General features: G+C 44.6%; 1 protein-coding gene across 5 annotated transcripts in view; it reads right to left on the bottom strand.

The window, feature by feature from the left end:
* Window positions 1-20776, bottom strand: part of LOC133116816 (dachshund homolog 1-like) — a 169694-nt gene that overhangs the window by 29294 nt on the left and 119624 nt on the right. For all 5 annotated transcript variants that reach the window (XM_061226787.1, XM_061226788.1, XM_061226790.1 and 2 more), the window contains 3 exons: window positions 18113-18285; window positions 15875-16010; window positions 15044-15178 (listed from right to left, as the gene is read on the bottom strand). In XM_061226787.1, coding sequence (XP_061082771.1) covers window positions 15044-15178; window positions 15875-16010; window positions 18113-18285 — 444 coding nt within the window. The remainder of the gene's footprint in view (window positions 1-15043; window positions 15179-15874; window positions 16011-18112; window positions 18286-20776) is intronic.

Below are 20776 nucleotides of genomic sequence, written 5' to 3'. Positions count from 1 at the left end.
CAGCCCTATGACGGAGCCTCGCCATTAATAACCAATCCGGTGTGTCACCACTCTCCCGTTGTTTGAAATAATGAGTCCTGCGCTTTGCCTTAATAAACTGAAGCGTATTCTCAAGGCCAGGGGAAGAGAGACGCACGGACTCGGGGACTGAGCGGACAGGACTCATAAATTCACAGCTCTCATCGCTGAAGTACAAAATAAAGTAAGACTCAGAAACGTGAACGTATCCTCAGCACCTAAACCCGACGGAGGAGGGGGGGGAAAAAACAACCGCAGCCTTGAAGGTTAAATGAAGCAACGCGTACGCACGCGTACGCACCAAACACAATGCGAAAACGCGTGCACATGACATGTCATAAGGCAATAAGCACACTGCAGCTCCGCAACACGCCTCGCTAAAGCCAGCGTTCTCCGTGCGCTTCTCGGAGTAATCACGTAAACACGGCCGCAGATTAAACACGGCGTTTTCATCTCACACGTGTGAACTCAATTCACATGTGTGAACTCCAAACAATGAGACCGTTAACCTGGCACCGAACACAAGATACAGATCTACTGACACTGGGCTTAAAATGACAGAACACAACATAATCCCGCTACTGTATTCCCACCGAAAACACTTTGCGAAACCTGATCTACGCACTAAACGGGTGTAACCGTAAATATACAACAACACAAAGTAAAACAATAGCTGCAGACAGCACTAATGGCTTTCTGAGAGGGCTGAGATGCAGTGGGCCAGAAGTGCAGCCTTCGAGGATGAGGGATCTGGTGTGTTTGTGTGTTTACGCTGTGTGTCATAGCCACTGCAGAAAGGTCAGGGCGTTGGTGAGGGAAAGTCAGCGTTTCCTCTTCTTCTGGGGAATAAGTGCAGTGCGCGCGTCTCTGCCGCTTTGCTGGGGTGTAAAGGTCTGCGTGAGGCTTTGTGACGACCGCATAAAAGCCCACTTGTGTTTCTCGGTGGATGCACCTCTGAGATTATTTTCAAAGCAATCCTTTGGGGGAGAAAAGACTGTATGAACCTGGCAGATCAGAAGCACTCGGTGCCTTTTTACATCTGAATGTTAATCTTAGAGTTCCCTGTCCTATCACTCATGGTCACGGAAATGGCTTTTCATATTACAACAGTCAACACGCAGATGTAGCCGAGTCAGTCTGTATCTAAACACAATACACTCACTTTAATACAGACTAAAGAATGACCAAAAAAAGAGATGGTTTTTCATGAACTACTAAGTTCAGAGAGTGAAAAAACTTCAAGGAAAAAGTCAAGGACAAAGCACACAAGTTAAATTGTATATTGTAGCACATTTGGTAGTTAAAAGTAGTCAGAATTCAGAATCTAAATCCAGGCCTCGGTTCAAATGCAGGCTTCAAATTTCAAATGCAGGCCCTTGCGGTCAAATGTAGCTATACATGGGTATTTCTCTCTCATTTTATATGGAAAGCGAGTTTTTTAGTTTTTTTTTGTCAGACTTTATCCAAAGTACCTCCATTGTCTAAGTAGTACACTTTCCGAGAGTGTACTATTTATTACAGTTTCTTTCTTCCTTTTTTTAAAAATCATATCCACAAAGCTGTGACAAAATGGTAATTTGGTAAATGCATTATTTCTGACAGTTTAATTAGCAGTTTAATTTAATTTAAATATTTAATCATGTCCTCAGTTTTAAAGGACACTTATGAAAGAGAGGTGCTTGTTTCTTTCAAAACAAGCGAACGAGTTGACACGACATCAGCACCTTTTTCCTCAGGAAGCTGTGAGAGTGTGGCGCTGTGAGAGTGTGGCGCTCCCAGCCGAGCGGAGAGCGGGACCGCGCTGCGTGATCGCAGCTGAACGCCGCGCTCGGATACGGGCCCACGTACTAACGCACTGCTCCGGCACGCCGATCCGCCCGGGAATACCGCCGGCACCCTGCACAGGAATACAGACCCGATCCGCCCAGGAATACCGCCGGCACCCTGCACAGGAATACGGACGGCTTTCCGCACAGGAATACGGACCCGATCCGCCTAGGAATACCGCCGGCACCCTGCACAGGAATACTGCCGGCGATCCGCACAAGAATACCGACGGCGATCCACACAGGAACACGGACGGCGTTCCGCACAGGAATACCGCCAGCCTTCCGCACAGGAATATGGATGGCGTTCCGCACAGGAATACCGCCAGCTTTCCGCACAGGAATACGGATGGCGTTCCGCACAGGAATACCGCCAGCCTTCCGCACAGGAATACGGATGGCGTTCTGCACAGGAATACCGCCAGCCTTCCGCACAGGAATACGGATGGCGTTCTGCACAGGAATACCGCCAGCCTTCCGCACAGGAATACGGATGGCGTTCCGCACAGGAATACCGCCGGCGTTCTGCACAGGAATACGGATGGCGTTCCGCACAGGAATACCGCCGGCGTTCTGCACAGGAATACGGATGGCGTTCCGCACAGGAATACCGCCGGCGTTCCGCACAGGAATACGGATGGCGTTCCGCACAGGAATAGAGCCAGCCTTCCGCACAGGAATACGGATGGCGTTCCGCACAGTGGGGGCTGGCGGCGGGCCAGGATCCGAGTGTACACAGCGGCTTTCCCAAAAACGAAAGAACAAGATGAAAGACAGAAAAGGAAATGGAAATGTGAACTTAAAAAAAGGCAGAGCTTAAGAACCCCGCCTGACTCCTATCTCCCGCAAAATGGATGCAAATCCATCCGCGCGCTCTTCACAGCCATAAAAATACTTAAGGGTTTTTAACCAGGCGACGTGTTAAACGTGTGGAAATCTGTTTTGATAACATTATTCATAACACTGGCTTTACGCTGCTTGAATTAATAACACCCCATTTACAGACGGAAGGGAGCCGGCATGGTATTTGCAGTTAAAGAGATTAATTTTTAAACACCTAATTGACAGGCCGGGGTTCGGGAGGATAAGCAGATTCTCCGCCGCGCCGCAAAGTCAAGGTGACTGGGATCCGCGCGCGGGGCTGTGAACGCGTGTGTGAGCGCGCGGGGAAACGGCCCTGCAGCTCGCCTCCATCCTCCGCCCGTTCGGCTTTACAGGGCCTGATTTACTCCGCAGTTACGGGATATAAAAGGCTAAGTATCGCTCTGTAATTACGGCGCAGTGAAAATTTAAAGGTTCGACTCACAATGTCCTCGACTCTAAAACAAGACCTCAGGACGGCGAGGAGGAAATGGATGCTTTTTAGCAGGAACAGCGAGCGAAAAGAAACGTGACAAACTGCGTCTGAATCCACACCACGCGTCACCCTGAATTTAAGGGTTCAGCCGCAATTCTCGCACTTCCACTAACACACGCATTCCATTCTTTACACGTTCAAACATAACTTCACGTGTTGGCAGTCTTTGAAAAGAAAAGTAAAGCGTGTTTTAATTCTGTTCTTAAATTTATGGAAGAGGTGGGCAGTTGCGCTCAACGGAAGACAGAAATTTGCATTCGTGTACACGGTGCACTGGCAGCAAAACATAATTATTGTTCATGCATGAAAAAAAAAAGATTTATATAAACAAGCAGACAGTATAGTTCCTTAATTATGTTTATGAGGGAATAAAAACATTCAAACAAATAAAAAATGCATGAAGGGTCAACCTTATCTGACACCCGACTGGGAAAATTGCCATTGTATGTATTATTTCACACTTTGAATCACAAATGAGCAAACGTTGGCTCTTCTGTCAGAAACACACACAGAAATATGTTCTCAGTGCTGTGCACAGTGGTGACAACAGACTGCCCAGACCGGCACCAGCTTAACTTCATTCAAATTTTCCATAAAAAGCTAATTGCTGTTTACAATTCTGGTATTACATATGATTTAGTTCTAACTACTGCTGTTAATGCTAATTACAATCATTGTGAAGGAATTAACAGCATTCCCTTTTGTCATAAGGCAAATCTGCTTAAGACGCACACTGGACACAAATGCAACCGCGCTGCTTTTCTTATTAGTGTTAAAATGACACTTATCAGTCATATTCCATAACAATAATTAAAACTGATAATTAAATTTGCCTGGGCGTGTTTCACGCAGAGTTCTGTATTTGTCACACCGATTTCTCACATTGCTGTTGAAAAAAAAAAAAAAAAAAAAAAAAAAAAAAGATTTTCTCAAGTCTTTTTTACAGTGAAGATGAAAATGTGGTAGCATGGATCCCAGGCTAAAAGCTGTGGCTTTGGAAACACACATTCAGCTCATAGAAAAGCCTACAGATTGGCCCATTTGAGGAGCGTTCATGACAGAGACGGCCAATCAGAAGACAACTCACAAAACGTCATGACGCATTTTTACTGTTAAAAATTTGAAGCAAAATTAAAAGTGTGAAAGAGAAATATTAGAATACAACCTCAGAATCTGCAGGTCTAAAAATATTCCCGTGGATGTTATAGAAACATAAAGAGGAAAAGGTGCCTGGGCCTCAGGCTCATGCAGGTGTGATCTGTGCGATTTGCACCAACATCAACGACATCTCCGGTGATTCAATCACAGATGGTACCGACTGCAAAGGTCTAAAGATACTCAACACCTTCCCCTGGTGTTTCAGCAAGGCTTGGGCTGGGATCCAACACGGGTCCTTAAAATCAACTGTGCAGCAGAAACCCAACCCAGAGAATTCCTCTTTATCATCACCAGCCAGCACTCGCTCAGCACGACACATACGGACCAATTTTAAATTCATTTAATTTGTTATTGAGCCGATGCTTTTATCAAAAAGCGACTTACAGCTGATTAGACTTAGCGTGGGGAAATCTAGAGCAATGTGGGGCTAAAGGCCTTGCTCAAGGGTCCAACAGTTATGTGAATCTAATTGTGGCTACACGGGGGCTTGAACCACCAACCTTCTGGGACCCAGCCATGCATCTTTGCCTCGAGGCTAAAGGCTGTCCGCAATGTTTGAATGCAGGCCCTATTCTAAAAAAAGTATAATTTAAAATAACCTCACAAGGACTCACTATAAAGGCCTTTTTAACTCCAAAACATAGCACTCCTAATGACATTGACTTGTCTAACACTTTCAAAATAGTTGACATGACTTTGCTTGAAGCAGCAGTTGAAATAGACAGGGTATTAGACATGGTACAATATCTACTGAATTTTAATTGGGGATAAAATAATCTGCGTTATAAATACGACTGATAGCCACTGTCGTTGGATTGTTTGACTTGTTAATTAAAAGAGTACGGTCTATTTTAGAGCAGAACATGTGGTGTGTGCTCTGCAGAAGTCCCAGAGAGATGGAGAACGTGTTTGAGCCTCTTCCTGCGACACAAGACCGCAGGATTTAGCTCTGCATCACATGACACGACTTGGGTTCATATTCTCCATGAGGCTTGTGTTCGTCCATAACACTGTCAACTAGGGCCCTATTTCAGGTTTAGGTTGTGTGTGTGACACAGCTATTTCAAGACAAGTCGTAGAAACAGGTGTCAAACACACACCTGCACACAAACACACACACACACACACACACACAGATAGATAGATAATAAACGCCTCTGCATTGCTGATCATTGGCTTTATCACTGTGTGCGAAGCCACAGATCAAAGTGTTGAAAGGCAAACGACGCTGAAAACAGAAATGAGCCCAAATCTTGAAACGGGCAGAAGAGGAGCGGCATGCAGTGAAGGAACAGAAGAGGAATCTTTCTTTGAAGCAAACACCTGCGGAACAGAACCCTTTACCTGTTTGGCACAGGTTATTACCTGCGGAACAGAACCCTTTACCTGTTTGGCACAGGTTATTACCTCCGGAACAGAACCCTTTACCTGTTTGGCACAGGTTATTACCTGCGGAACAGAACCCTTTATCTGCCTGGCACAGGTTATTACCTGCAGAATAGAACCCTTTATCTGCCTGGCACAGGTTATTACCTGTGGAACAGAACCCTTTTTCTGTTTGGCACAGGTTATTACCTGCATTTACATTATATTTTTGTCATTTGGCAGACGCTTTTAATCCAAAGCGACTTACAAGTACATAGGTTCTTCCACAAGTCAAAGCATCACATCCATAACTAGGAAAATACACATGGAACCCTTTATCTGCCTGGCACAGGTTATTACCTGGATGGATTGGGGTGAATACCCTGCACTGGAGAACTGACCCAATATACTGAGATCATGTGAATGCCACTCCTACATACCATAGCCCTAGCCCAGGGAATGGTGTGTGTGTGTATGTGTATATGCTACCCCTATACACACATAGCACATACACACACACACACACACACACACACTTTCAAATGTTACTTTTCAAAGCATGACAGAATCACACTTAACTTTACTGGAAACTGCCATTTTAGATCAAAACTCAATGGATTGGATGGATTTTGACTGCAGAGCAATAATTTTATTAAATTTATGGCAAGTAATGAAAATGAAGTCTGATTTCCATCACTGATAAAAATGGACATGATCTCCACACTTTAAAACCACCACGTCTAAAAAGATGAACAGACGTACAGATATTTGGAAGGGTCTGATGTTTTTATGAAAGTCTCTGATTTCCTATATGATCAGGCCACTTAATCCCAATGGGCACAAATGAGGGAAGATCAGAAAAAATGCTAATTTTATTTTATATGTTCATTTGTATTCTGCACTGAGGAAGGGAGTGAAGCAGGCAAACGTCCTCACCTTCTCCACAGTGTGATAATACATTATTAAATGTCCCTCTCCGTCAGACACAGCGAGCTGACCACGGCACATTCACCCTGGGGTAAAGCGCTCTGCCACGTACCGGCTGTGTTCAGAGATGAGGAAAACGCCTCTTTTCAGCATTCCTAAAAGCATCCATTTTGTGAGATCTGATTAGCCGCGTTGTCACGGCATGGAGCACCGATACAGGAGAACACGCTGGAGAACAAGAACACGTGGGAGAACATGGGGGAGAACAAGAACACACGGGAGAACAAGAACACACAGGAGAACAAGAACACACGGGAGAACAAGAACACACAGGAGAACAAGAACACGCGGGAGAACAAGAACACACAGGAGAACAAGAACACACGGGAGAACAAGAACACACAGGAGAACAAGAACACACGGGAGAACAAGAACACACGGGAGAACAAGAACACGCGAGAGAACACGCAGGAGAACACGCGAGAGAACAGGCAGGAGAACACAGGGGAGAACACGCGAGAGAACAGGCAGGAGAACACGGGGGAGAACACGCGAGAGAACAAGAACACGTGGGAGAACAAGAACACGCGGGAGAACAAGAACACGCGAGAGAACAGGCAGGAGAACACGTGGGAGAACACGTGGGAGAACACGCGGGAGAACAAGAACACGCGAGAGAACAGGCAGGAGAACACGTGGGAGAACACGCAAGAGAACAGGCAGGAGAACACAGGGGAGAACACGCGAGAGAACAGGCAGGAGAACACGGGGGAGAACACGGGGGAGAACAAGAACACGTGGGAGAACACGCGAGAGAACAGGCAGGAGAACACGGGGGAGAACGCGCGAGAGAACAAGAACACGTGGGAGAACACGCGAGAGAACAGGCAGGAGAACACGGGGGAGAACACGCGAGAGAACAGGAAGGAGAACCCTGCCGTCCTTGAGGAAGCGGTCCGGTCCCCTTCCATCAGCGATGCTCCACTCAAACTGCGATTGATCCTGCACCGGATTAGGATCTGGCATCGCTCCACTCCGTCAGGGAGATATAACACGCCGTTTGATCATCGTAGCCTCATCGTCATCTTGTTTCTTCTCTTTTTCCTTGTGGCTAATGAACTTTAAAGAAATATTAAAGTCATCTAGTCAGCATAACCCGCGCTTTAAGTCGGAATGGAGTTTGAAAGGTTTGGGCATCAAAGAGAGCATCAAACCCTCTCGCGCATGTCACTAAGCACGCCACGGCACCTTGTCCTGATGCGAAGCGATTGTTCAGATCCACGTCATCATTTTCACACAGCAGTGCAGATCAGCATCTCTACAGCACTACACCCAAGTCTGTTTACATAATATTAAAGACACCATGCAGGGATCAACTCAAACACTTTCCACTGTAGTGGGAAAACAGAAGAGACACGAGGAGCTGCATTTAACCCAGAAGAAATGAAAATGCCGCAGATCCTTTTCGGAAACGGAGAAGCGTTACTGAACTGCCATACAGTAGATATCCGGACAATACTCTCTGAGCCCAGACATGAGTTTCCTGGTGAACACACTGTATGGCATTCACACTGAATGACAGGTGACACTGAGTGCAGGTGAAGAACACAGGTACAAACAGTCGGCCACATGCATTCACCTTTACCTGCCCAGGAAAAGGTGTGGCATATTTGAAGGGAATCGTTTGGTGATTTCACCAGGTTTTTGGTTAATTATTCAACACAGAATTAACTTTTTGTCACTGAGCAGAAATCCATAAATAGTTAACTTTCAATAGAAATATTAACGTGTGCAAAGAAATAGGGACACATTACTGAGCATGAAAAGATCCCTTTAATTTCTTCAGCAAAATAAAATGAACTTCCTGTATCAGAGTGATGTCACAGCACTCAAAGCACTTCCTGTCTGAGAGAGTGATGTCACAGCACTGCACGCAGACACCTGGAAGTACATCTGGAAATGCATCGTTGCATTAAAACATATCGAAATGCAATTATGTTTACACTAGGACTCGGAACTGTACTGTCCTCTCAGGTCTACTTTTGCACTTGTTCTTGTGATTGATTTGCACTTTGTTGTACGTCGCTCTGGATAAGAGCGTCTGCTAAATACCACGTAATGTAATGTAATGTAATGTAATGCAAACAAAATACCATCCTGGACAACCCAAAACTCCATGATTTTTACTTCTTGGTTTCATCTTGGAGATACTTCCTGACAAAAATTCTGCATGTTTGTGCACACCAATTTAGCAAACAAACAAATAAATGAATAAAAATGCAAGCTATCTCAAGCTCTCTACTCTGGAAGAGCAGAGGTGAAAGCCTCTATTTTAGGCATTAATTCAGTCTGCATTTTCATCTCACTGAAACAGGTCCAAAATGATAACACTGCACTTTCTTTCGATGATGAGTCATTTCACATTGTGGGCAATCATCTTAAAATATCCTTCAAAATACAGTATAATAGCAAAATAGTAAAGTAGTAAAATAGTAAAATAGTAAAAATAATAAAATATATATTTATACATTTATATATTTGTTTTTACAACACTGTATTTTGAATTTATTTACTCTGGAGAGCTCCCATTGATATAGTTATACACTGTAATAAATAACATACACTGAATATTATATTGATGGTTTTTGATGGAAACATAAATATCTCCAGTGAGGTCAGAGTGCTATAAATACAGCTAAATACAGCTGTATGTTTGTGTACTCTCGAGTGTTCAAATCAAATTACTGTTATTCTGTTTATATTTATACCTAAGATTCATAAATATAATTAAACCCCGTCGGAGCGGAGCGGTCCAGTAAATCAGGGCCGCGTGTTCGTGAGCGGCATGGCCCATAAACGCCTCTGCCGAGCGGCACCAGAACCCTAAATCCAGCCCCCCGCGTTACGGAGCCGCAGAGGAGATTAAACGGGCACCGTGTCAGCACGTCTGCCCCGATTCGCCCGGGGATTCATCACAGCCTCTCCGCCGGTATGCCTATAAAATTAAAACATTTCTAACACTTATTCACGACGAGATGAGTGATGTTCCAGCGCGCTGTACAGTATCCGTCATTCACAGCACATCTGTGCGTGTCTCTGATGGAGACGGAGGGGAGAGTGCAGGCGAGATGTCATTTAGACGACTCCGCTCGGTCGAAAAAGCTAACGTCAGGGCCTTTTCAAAACACAACAGCGGCCATGTTAACGGTTTTAGGGTTTACATTTAATAAAATTCACGCATATTTAGGAAATGGCAAACCAAGTCAACAGTTTTTTCTTTTGCCCCCTCAAAAGAAAAGCAATAAAATACATTACTTGTTATTATGAATGAAACACCTTCATCCTCAAAAATAATATCCCATAAGATTACATCCCACAAACCAACAGTCTAATCAATCACTGTAGTTGGCTACATTATATTACATTTGGGCAGTTAGCAGTTTTTGTTATTCAGAGTGACTTTTTAAACCTTTATTTAACCAGGGGAGACCCATTGAGAACGTGTTCTCCTTTGCAAGGATGCCCTGGGAGCAATGCCAGAGAGAACAGTTTCAAATGGGGTGAGAGAGAGAGGGGGGTGAAGCCCCTGGAGCAGTTTTTGGGTTAAGGGCCTATCTCAAGGGCCCAACGGCAGGGTTATTATTTAATTTAGGGCCCGGACTGCATATGCTTCGAACCCCTATATGCTGACTGGGGGCTCAAACCAGTCGCTGGTCAAACACCCCACCACTAGACTGCTCTGCTGCCCACTGACACCTGCTAAACATACTATGGAGGTATGTAGGGGGGCGGTCTGTAGCGCAGTGGTTAGGGTAAATGACTGGGACACCCAAGGTCAGTGGTTCTAATCCCGGTGTAGCCACAATAAGATCCGCACAGCCGTTGGGCCCTTGAGCAAGGCCCTTAACCCTGCATTGCTCCAGGGGAGGATTGTCTCCTGCTTAGTCTAATCAACTGTACGTCGCTCTGGATAAGAGCGTCTGCCAAATGCCAATAATGTAATATTGTATTATTCTATTTTACTGATATTTTACAGATATAGTGCCTTGCTGAAGGGTACAATGATAGCAGCTCCAGGAGGGAATGGAGCCTACCTTGGAATGAAAAAGCAGGTTTCTATATAAGCCACTACACTCAAATACCACACTCATACTGCCAACAAACAATCATTTTATAATTTCACATTTACCATTTTAAATGTACACAGGATGCACTTCACATGTGATAGGGTCCCTGCCTATTCTGGATACCAGGGACCCTATTCTGAGGGCACAGAGCAGTCAGCAAGCACGAGGACAGGCACTGACGTCGCTAATGTCCCTAAAACGCACTAGACAGAGGGACGTCTGGAGCCTCAGCGTGGCATTTAGCACGGAGCAGTGGTGAAGGAGTGCGTAGCGTCTGACTGTGTGCAGTGTGCAAAAGGGCTTTTTACACCAGCTCTTGTGACCTTGACACAGCACTAAATTAACATTCAAGTTTTTTATGGTACTGTAAATAATTAGAATTGTGTCTTGCTTATTAAACGCACGCTGAATTTAACTGGTAGGGTTACTGTATATTAGCATATAACAGAATAACAGCATCAATAATTCATCACTATTAATAACTACCATCATCATCATAATGATGATTTGAAATGTATACAGTAAATGTCTTTGCATGTCATTTTTAATTCATTAAGGCACTTAACGATCTCTCTTATCCCAGGTACATCCAGTAATCTTAAAAGTCGTGACCGTGTTTATGTGCGTCACCAAAGTTATCTCTACACATCTGAAAGACATGCTAACAATTCCAAACATTCATTTAATAACAAACAGATCACTATGTGAAGCATTTCTTCTGTAGGAGCGTTAAAGAGGGAGGGCTTTTCTCAGACGACAGGTCCGTTTGCCCACGTGTCACTGTACTACCATACTACGCTTTGCAGTGACGAACGACAGTTTGTTTCCGCTTGGTGACTGTATGTTACAGAACACCTGGACTACACCGACTGCAACACTGCTTTCATACCACAGAGCCCTGATGGACAGAAACTACTCAGCTGATTACACATACACCTGATTCACTCTGCATTGTTCACAATGATGTGTCCATGCACACACCATTTGAGTATCAGACGTAAAATGTTGAAAATAGATAAATATACGAATGCCTATTTGGATATGATGGACTTCGATATTGATATTGTTAGGGTGGCAGCATCCACGTGTGATATTTTCTCATAATCACCCAATACCAAGTGTTGCGGTCACATGGTTTCTTCTCAGGCAAGAAGAGATTTCTGGTGGTAAATCGAGATTTATTATTTTATTTCCATAGTTCCAGATTACCAATCTTCCTTCTGACACTACTGCCCCCTACTGGTGGAATGACGTTGGACACGACTTTTGGAGTGCAGTTAACATCCGGAAGTGGAGTCTGGAGAATGAAACTGTACACCTGGCTCATACTTTGGCGTGAGCACAGTTATATATGGTAAGCAGGTCAGAAGACTTTCGTCCACTGGCCAGAGTGGCTGGTGCATGCCAAAATTCAGCAGCCCATTTCACTGTTGAGAACTAGAAACTTAGAACAGCGCAGGACCTCCAAGTTATGGGGAGATATAATGTGTTATCTTTATTGTGAAAATCTCTAGTTATTCTGCTGACTATTCATCTGTATTCAAAGTGCACGACAGAAAGATCATCTGTCAATACATTCTGTAAATTGGTGTTTTTTTTGCTTTTTGTAATTAGCGCCTAAAAGCCTGGAAAAATAACAAAGTATATAAATGCACATCCAACACTTAGTTTTACCCCATGGGCGTTTGCGCAAAGACAGTGCTAAATGAATGATGTAGAGAACAGAGCTAGTTTACAGAAAAAGGCTTTCTGTGACTTTCAGGTTTCCGTGTTTGTCACTACCTGCTGTTTCATTAATTCCGGGCCTGACAGCCATCCCCTCTGCCGCAGCTCCGGTAGTTAGTTCTGTTCAGAGTAAACATGAGAGACGGGCTTTGCTTTCCAGCGCTCTGTTTGTTTCTCCAACGCGACGCCTAATCTCCGCTTTAACCATGGCAGCAAAAAACAACTCCAGCCGCCGCCGTATGCTAATGCCAGACTGCGTGACACTAGTTAAGAAACGCCTTTTGTACCTAGAAAGACAGCCCTTTTATCCTTGATCAACAAAGAACTGGTGAGAGAGAAAAAAAAAAAACAAAAAAAAAAAAACATATCTAGAAATCTTGAAAGAGAAAAGATCTGAAAACGTGGAGGGCAACGCATCGTGTCGTCGGGCTGTTTTGCACGCCCAGACAGCACAGAGCCGGAGAACCCATATTGCTAGAGACTGCACTGAAAGTATAATGCATAAAATTAATTTAATGCTCTGCCGAGACCATAAAGATCAAACAAGTGGAGACATATCATTAAACCATTGGAATGTTATCTCATTTGTCTAAACAAACTGATCCGATGAACAAGCCTAATTAAAAAGGCCGCCATAAACAAAGGGCCAAGCCTGGGCTCCTTTTAACAATGGCACGCATTTATTTTATTCATCTAATGCATCATGTATCATATCATTACAGTTCAATATATATATCATTAATTTTATTCCCTTCACTTAAGGCTTTTATTGGGATTACTTTGGTTATTAGTCGGTCTAATGTATTGGTTACTTTCAGATCTCACGGCACAATCTCTGCTATCTCGCTGCATAAACCTGCGCGTGTTATTCAAATTGCCTCATTTATTATGATAGCTTCCCCATGTAAATTGTGCTGACTGGTCGCCCTTGCAGAGTCCTCATTAGACTAATGAAAACCTTCAAACCAAAAAACTAAACAACCTGCCAAATAAAGGTCTGAGGTTATTATGAAAATTACAACTCGGGGAGCGGAGAGAAGCTCTGTTCATTAATTCATGCTCAGCAAATTGCTAACTAATTTAGTCGCAGTCCTGTGCATTAATGGATTATTTTATAAAAATGTTTTCCACAGTCTGAGACCTGCGGTTCACACGCTGGAGAGCGCTGAATTCTAATCAACCTGAGTGACATATTAGGAATTTACTATCTGAGTAATAACAGCCGAGCCATAGGCACGGAAACAATATATTGTTTTTTTTTTCTCCACCCTCCTCCTCCTCCTCCTCCTCCTCCTCCTTCTTTCTAAATCCCATGAAAATCGTTAGGCGATCTGGTTCAACTGTCAATTTGAGGGCGGCTGGCGGCACCGCAGTGTTAATGCGCCGGAGGAGGAGACACAATACCGTCGATACTAACTGAAACGGAAGAGCGAGACCAAGGCCGGCGCTGAATAAGACAAACACACGCGCACACGCGCGCCGTTCGGATGCCACGACACCTCTCCACAGCTTTAACTTTTGCTTTTATTGGATGACACGCGCTATTGACCTCTGACCTCTGAATTAAGGGAGCAATCGAGGCTGGTTTATTAGCATTCTGACACATCCACACAGCGTCTCCGCTGAGGTCCGGGGCGTCTCCACCTCGGGCGACTCGACGGGGAAAACGCTGCTGGAGGGTCTCCACCTCTCTTTCACATCATTATCACGTCCTCCTCCAGCCTCTCTCGCCCGAGAATACACCCCTCGGCGGCCGCTAAACCTGCGGCCGTCACAGCGTTTTCTCTGGGACACTTTACCTTTACCTGTGACAGAACCTGCTACGCAAGTCATCCGATGCATATCGAAAAGTTAAATAATTTATACATCTATGATTGATCGTGGAAAATCCAATTTGAAGCATATAAAAAAAATATCTATAATAAAAGACAGCTGATTAAAAAATATTTGACTGGCAAACATCTCCTTCATTTCTGGTACACCAGAAACATTTCTTTACAAAAAGCAATGGAGGAATGTTTTGTAGTAAGATTGGTAATTATATACTGTATACTGTTTATTTAGTTTAGTTTTTTTTTTAAAGACTTAGTAATTCACCTAAATGTTCTGTTTCCTGAAATTGTCTCCAAACCTGTTGTGTATCAACCCCACAGACTGTTTGTCTGAAGAGCAGGTGAGGAAGGGCCTGAAACTGGGTGCAAGACAGATGCTCCGTGTTGATGCCACTTCCAAACTTCCAAACGTCCTACCCATTCTACCACAAGCGTCTCAAAGCGTGTCACTCCAAAAGAGCAGCTCCAGCCGCGCCCCGTGCGGGTCAGAATGACTTACGGCCCGTCCACCCCAACAGCTACAACTACAAACCACGCACGATATCAACCTTCATTCGCCAAAACCGAAACACGCAGGCTATAAATATAAGAACATGAAACACATTAATTAATGAGCGGATATCACAGAGGGATAAAGATGCGTGTCGGTTGAGTGCAGGTGTGCAGGAAGGCACCGCCGCCGCGCTGCGAGGGGCGAGCGGATCTGACCTTTCTCCAGGTGTATCCTCTTGGCTTCGTGCCCCAAGTCGTGGGAGGCCAGATCCCCCTCCTTGGGCCCAGGGAGGACGCTGGGAGACAGGCCCAGGAGAGCCTGGTTCATGGAGAGCCCGTTCTGGTGCACAGCTTTAAGCAGAGAGAAGCACACATCAACAGATGGGCCAGACAAAAAAGAAATGTATGCACATATGCGGACATTATACACTCAGTGAGCACTTTATTAGGTATTTATTAGACATTTTTTTTTACTTATTGGTCTGCTGCTGTAGCCTATCCACTTAATATGTTGTGTGTTCAGAGATGCTCTTCTGCATACCACTGTTGTAATGTGTGGATATTTGTATTACTGTCACCTTCCTGTCAGCTTTGACCAGTCTGGCCACTCTCCTCTGACATCTTTAATTAACAAGGTGTTTCTGTCTGCAGAACTGCTGCTCACTGTTGCACATGAAAATCTCAGGAGTTCAGCAGTTTCTGAGGTACTCAAACCCCCCTTTCTGGCACCAACAATCATTCCATGGTCAAAGTTCCACTTCGATCACATTTCTTCCCCATTCTGACATTTGGTCTGAAAAACAGCTGAACCTCTTGACCATGTCTTCATGCTTTTATGCATGTAGTTGCTGCCACATGATTGACTGGTTAAATATTTGCATTGACAAGCTGGTGTACAGGTGTACATGATACCGCGCTCAGTGAGTGTATGTTAACCAGTCAAACAGAGTAAGGGGTGCGTACGGATTCTGTCGGAGGAGCTCTCCGTGTGGGATAATAGCGTGCTCAGTGAGTGTGTGTTAGTCACACAGAGTAAGGGGTGCGTACGGATTCTGTCGGAGGAGCTCTCCGTGTGGGCGGGGGAGCTGGACACGCTGCTGCTCCGGTGGGAGGAGGGGTGGCTCCCCGGTCTCCGCCCGTCTTCCATGGAGGGAGCGGGAGAGGGGCTGTCAGGGACGCGCTCCTGCCATCGGCAACGAGAGAACACATCTTCATCATCACCACCATCATCATCATCACTATCACATCATCACCATCACTATCACTGTCACCATCATTATTATCACCATCACATCATCACCATCACATCATCACCACCACTATCACTGTCACCATCACCACCATCTTCATCACCACCACCATCATTATTAACACCATCACATCATCACCATCACATCATCACCATCACAATCACTGTTACCATCACCACCATGCCATCGGCAACGAGAGAACACATCTTCATCATCACCACCATCATAATTATTATCACCATCACATCATCACCATCACTATCACTGTCACCATCACCACCATCATTACCATCACCACCATCACCACCACCAACACCAACAACATCATCATCATCATCATCATCATCATCACCATCATCATCATCATCATCACCATCATCATCACCATCACCGTCATCATCATCACCATCACCGTCATAATCACCACCACCACCACCACCACCACCACCACCACCACCATCATCATCATCATCATCATCATCATCACCATCATCATCATCATTATTATCATTATCGTCATCATCACCACCACCACCACCATCACCGTCATCACCATCATCATCATCACCACCACCACCATCATCATCATCATCATCATCATCATCATCATCATCATCATCACCATCACCATCACTATTATCATCATCATCATCATCATCATCATCATCATCACCATCACCATCACTATTATCATCATCATCATCATCACCATCATCATCACCATCACTATTATCATTATCATCATCATCATCACCATCACCATCATCATCACCATCACCATCACCGTCATCATCATCACCACCACCACCACCACCACCATTATCATCATCATCATCATCATCATCATCATCATCACCACCATCACCATCATAATCCTAATCCTCATCATCATGTTCTTCATCTTCATCATCACCACCATCATCATGATCCTCCTCGTCATCATTATCATCATGATCATCATCATTACCATAATTATCATCTTGATACTCCTCCTCCTCATAATCATCATCACCACCACCATTAACATCATCACCTGCTCTTCACAGGGTTAATAGCTGATAGCTGGCAGCCTGCAACCCGGGTAAGGAGCTAATGGGCGCACTAAGTAGCAGAGAACTGAAGATCTGGGTGACATAAACGACTCCAACGCTGCAGAACTCAGCCAGACTGAGTCAGCGATATCTCCCAGTGTCTATCCAGTTACATGGTATCCATACTGATACATCAACAGATACAGTTCCAAAGAAGTACAGTACTTTCAGTTTTCTTTGTGCAAGTGATTCTGTTTAACCGAGGTGTTTGTGAGATCTTTAGTGAATCGAGTGAAACAGAGACTTGATTTACTTGAGGAACTTGTGACCTGTCAAACCCGAAGAAACAAAACTACAGTTCTGTGCAGAAGTCTGAGCGACATCCATAAAGCAAAAAAAAAAATATTGAAAAGAAAGTTTCTAAATATCAGTAAAATTACTATAAAGGGCAGTAAACTTAAAAACTCAAAGTGGCTCTTTTCTGCTGACACACTAACACAGAAGCCAAAAAAAGACATTATTGATATCTACAAAAGAACTTGCATGCCTCAGACTTCCACAGCACTGTATGTTTATTCATGTTTTCCTTTACCTTGATGATGGAGGTGAACATGCAGGATGGTGTTTTACCTTGATGATGGAGGTGAACATGCAGGATGGTGTTGTCTTTACCTTGATGATGGAGGTGAACATGCAGGATGGTGTTGTCTTTACCTTGATGATGGAGGTGAACATGCAGGATGGTGCTGTCTTTACCTTGATGACAGAGGTGACCATGCAGGATGGTGTGAGTTTTACCTTGATGACGGAGGTGACCATGCAGGATGGTGTGAGTTTTACCTTGATGACGGAGGTGACCATGCAGGATGGTGTGAGTTTTACCTTGATGATGGAGGTGAACATGCAGGATGGTGTTGTCTTTACCTTGATGATGGAGGTGAACATGCAGGATGGTGTTTTACCTTGATGACGGAGGTGACCATGCAGGATGGTGTGAGTTTTACCTTGATGACGGAGGTGACCATGCGCGACGGCGTGATCTGGACCTGGGCCGCGGCCGCCATGTTGGCGATGGTGCTGAGGTGGTTCATCTGACTCATCGCCATGGAGACGGAGGCGGGAGGGAGGCTGACGGGGATCAGGGGGTGGGGCATCATCATGAACGGGAGCTCCAGACCTAAACAAACAAACAAACAAACAAACAAACAAACAAACAGGGTCTCAGTGTAAACAGGGAAACACACAAAACTGCTGTGAATGTTCATGCTAATGAGCGTTTTCCTCTTGCGAAAAATACATGAACAAGTGGAAGTGAGCATACTGTGACTGAGGTGCAGGTGTGATCACTGAAAGCGGAAGCATCTACCTGCTTCCTATCAGACAAAACGAAGATAGTCTTAGCAGCTATTTTGAGCTACTTTTATATATAGAATCGCTCAAAGCTTGGGCGGTGCACCTACAACTTGGACATAGCTTTTACTGAAAGTGGAATTTTAATTGGCAAAAGCAGCTCTTGTCAAAGGTATTTATTTTAACTGAATACAGATTCAGTGTGCAGGCTGTGGAACACAAATGCGGACCAGCAGTGAGGGTCACCTTTACCTGAACACTGTAACAGCTCTGTATACAGTCCTCCTGTGTCATTCAGTATCCCTGCATCAGTTACCTCCAGTGCTATTAATGCCTCGAGCATCCCTGCACCAGTTACCGCAGTCGTTTATTCATTTAAGAGCAGTTTACTTGCCATACAGATAACTTCTGTAGAATTACTCCAGCTACTTAACTACATACACTTTTATATCTGATTTGCCCTGGTGAGGGTTAATTCTACACAATCATTAAACTGTTGACTTACCAACATTCAAACCTAAGACTTTAAATTAAGAGAAATCATAACAGCCATTGAAAAATGCATACAATTTAATATTAACAGCTCTTTAGTGTAATAATGGTGATTTCTACTCTGCGAATTTTGCGAATTAGCATTAATAAGGGCACATGTTTAACAATGCTTATTAATAATAAACGAAGACATACAGTATCTACAAACTCAAAGCCGAAAGTTTACAAAGACTTAAAGATGCGCCACTTAAGATGTAAGGAAGAACATATCAAATTATGGAAATGTGGTCATTATAAATAGTTAATGTCCTGAAAATAAATGTAAAAATAAGCCAATTATGGAAGTCATTAGTCAGATGACTACAGACCAACGCTATTCTGAGCCCACAGCCACGGGCTAATTAGACCACAAAACAGTCCTACTTTTAAAATTATAAATAACATTCAATTATATTTTTTATTTTTCTAAGTATCAAACACCATATGCTTTAAAAATTATACCAATAATTTGCACTCAAATTGTGAGTTTATTGGGGAGGACGATTCTCGGAGAAAAGTTAAACACACTGGGAAGAACGCTCCCAAGACAGCAATTAAGTGCCCGGAGAGAAAAGCCTTTTTCACGGAGAATTCCCATTTCCAAAGGACAGCCTCACACAAACAAGGTCAGTGGCAGGTGTCCGCCCCTGAACCGAAGCTAGCCCCCCGCCCCCCGCCCCCCCGCCCCGGTCCCCGTCCTGACTTTGAACAGCGGAGGAAATCAAAAGGGACCTGGAACATTTCAGCTCGAGGGTCTAATGTCTCAAACCCCAGCGTCACCGCTGGAATTGATCGAGTTCCTTTCCCCCTGTTCAGTTTTTTCTTTTTTTTTTTTGGGTTGGCTGAAGGTAAAAAGAAAAAAAAAAAAAAAAAAAAAGAAGAAAAAAAAACACAACTCTGAAAAGCTAATCCACAAAACAATTCAACTTTGCCTTTGAACGATACCCCCGCGGACAAGAGGGAAAGTCCATCCCGTCTGCGGGGGCCGGCGTGGTCGGGGTACAGACGGGGAGAGCGGGCGGTTTCCCCCCCGGGGGGCTTTGTGCCCCTCAGAAAACACGCCGATTTCCATAAGAAAGATAGCATGCAGATTACCACAGGAACACATTCCGGGACATTAAAAAGGAAGGAGATTAAAGCAGGCGAAAGCAAGTGGCACCTTGAAATGGAGGGGGGGGGGGGGCCTCTTGTAGAACAGCGATTCTGAATCAATTACAGCTCACAGGGCCGGACTCAATTAAACACCGGCGCGGACGCGGTCGCCACGGCGCACTTACAACACCAGCAGGAACAAATTGAGAGAGTCATTCACACACACATCTACCTTTCAAAGACGCACAAAAAGCCGGGCCTGGCGATATCCCGCCTTTGAGCGCGCGGCACAAAGACGATCCTCGGAGCGGCGCACCGAAAAAACCAACACACACAGGAAAGAGGGAGCGATAGAGAAACCTTATTAAAGACGGATGTGAGCTTTTTTTTTTTCTCGTTTAAACAGCGATCCTTTATCGGCGCCGGACGTGAATGCGCCGAAATGACTTTGCTGCGTGTCATCTCCGAAGGCGCAACCGCCGCCATACGGAGGGGGAGGACTGCTCTTTGTGAGACTTTATTCGAACGTTACGGCCGGAGATATGTCACCCCACACGCGGACGCCGATTCAAAAGTGACATTTCCGCCCCGAATAGACTGACAGGGCGAGAGAGAAAAAAACGTGATCGGCCGAAGATACGCTGCCCCGTATCCCATAACGCAAGACAATGATGACGTAAGCTGAGGACTGAGGA

Source organism: Conger conger, chromosome 17 (genome assembly GCF_963514075.1).
Source record: "Conger conger chromosome 17, fConCon1.1, whole genome shotgun sequence".
NCBI classification, from domain to species: Eukaryota; Metazoa; Chordata; class Actinopteri; order Anguilliformes; family Congridae; genus Conger; species Conger conger.
Note: the sequence above shows the minus strand (reverse complement) of the source record. Positions and strands in the feature narration are given on the sequence as shown.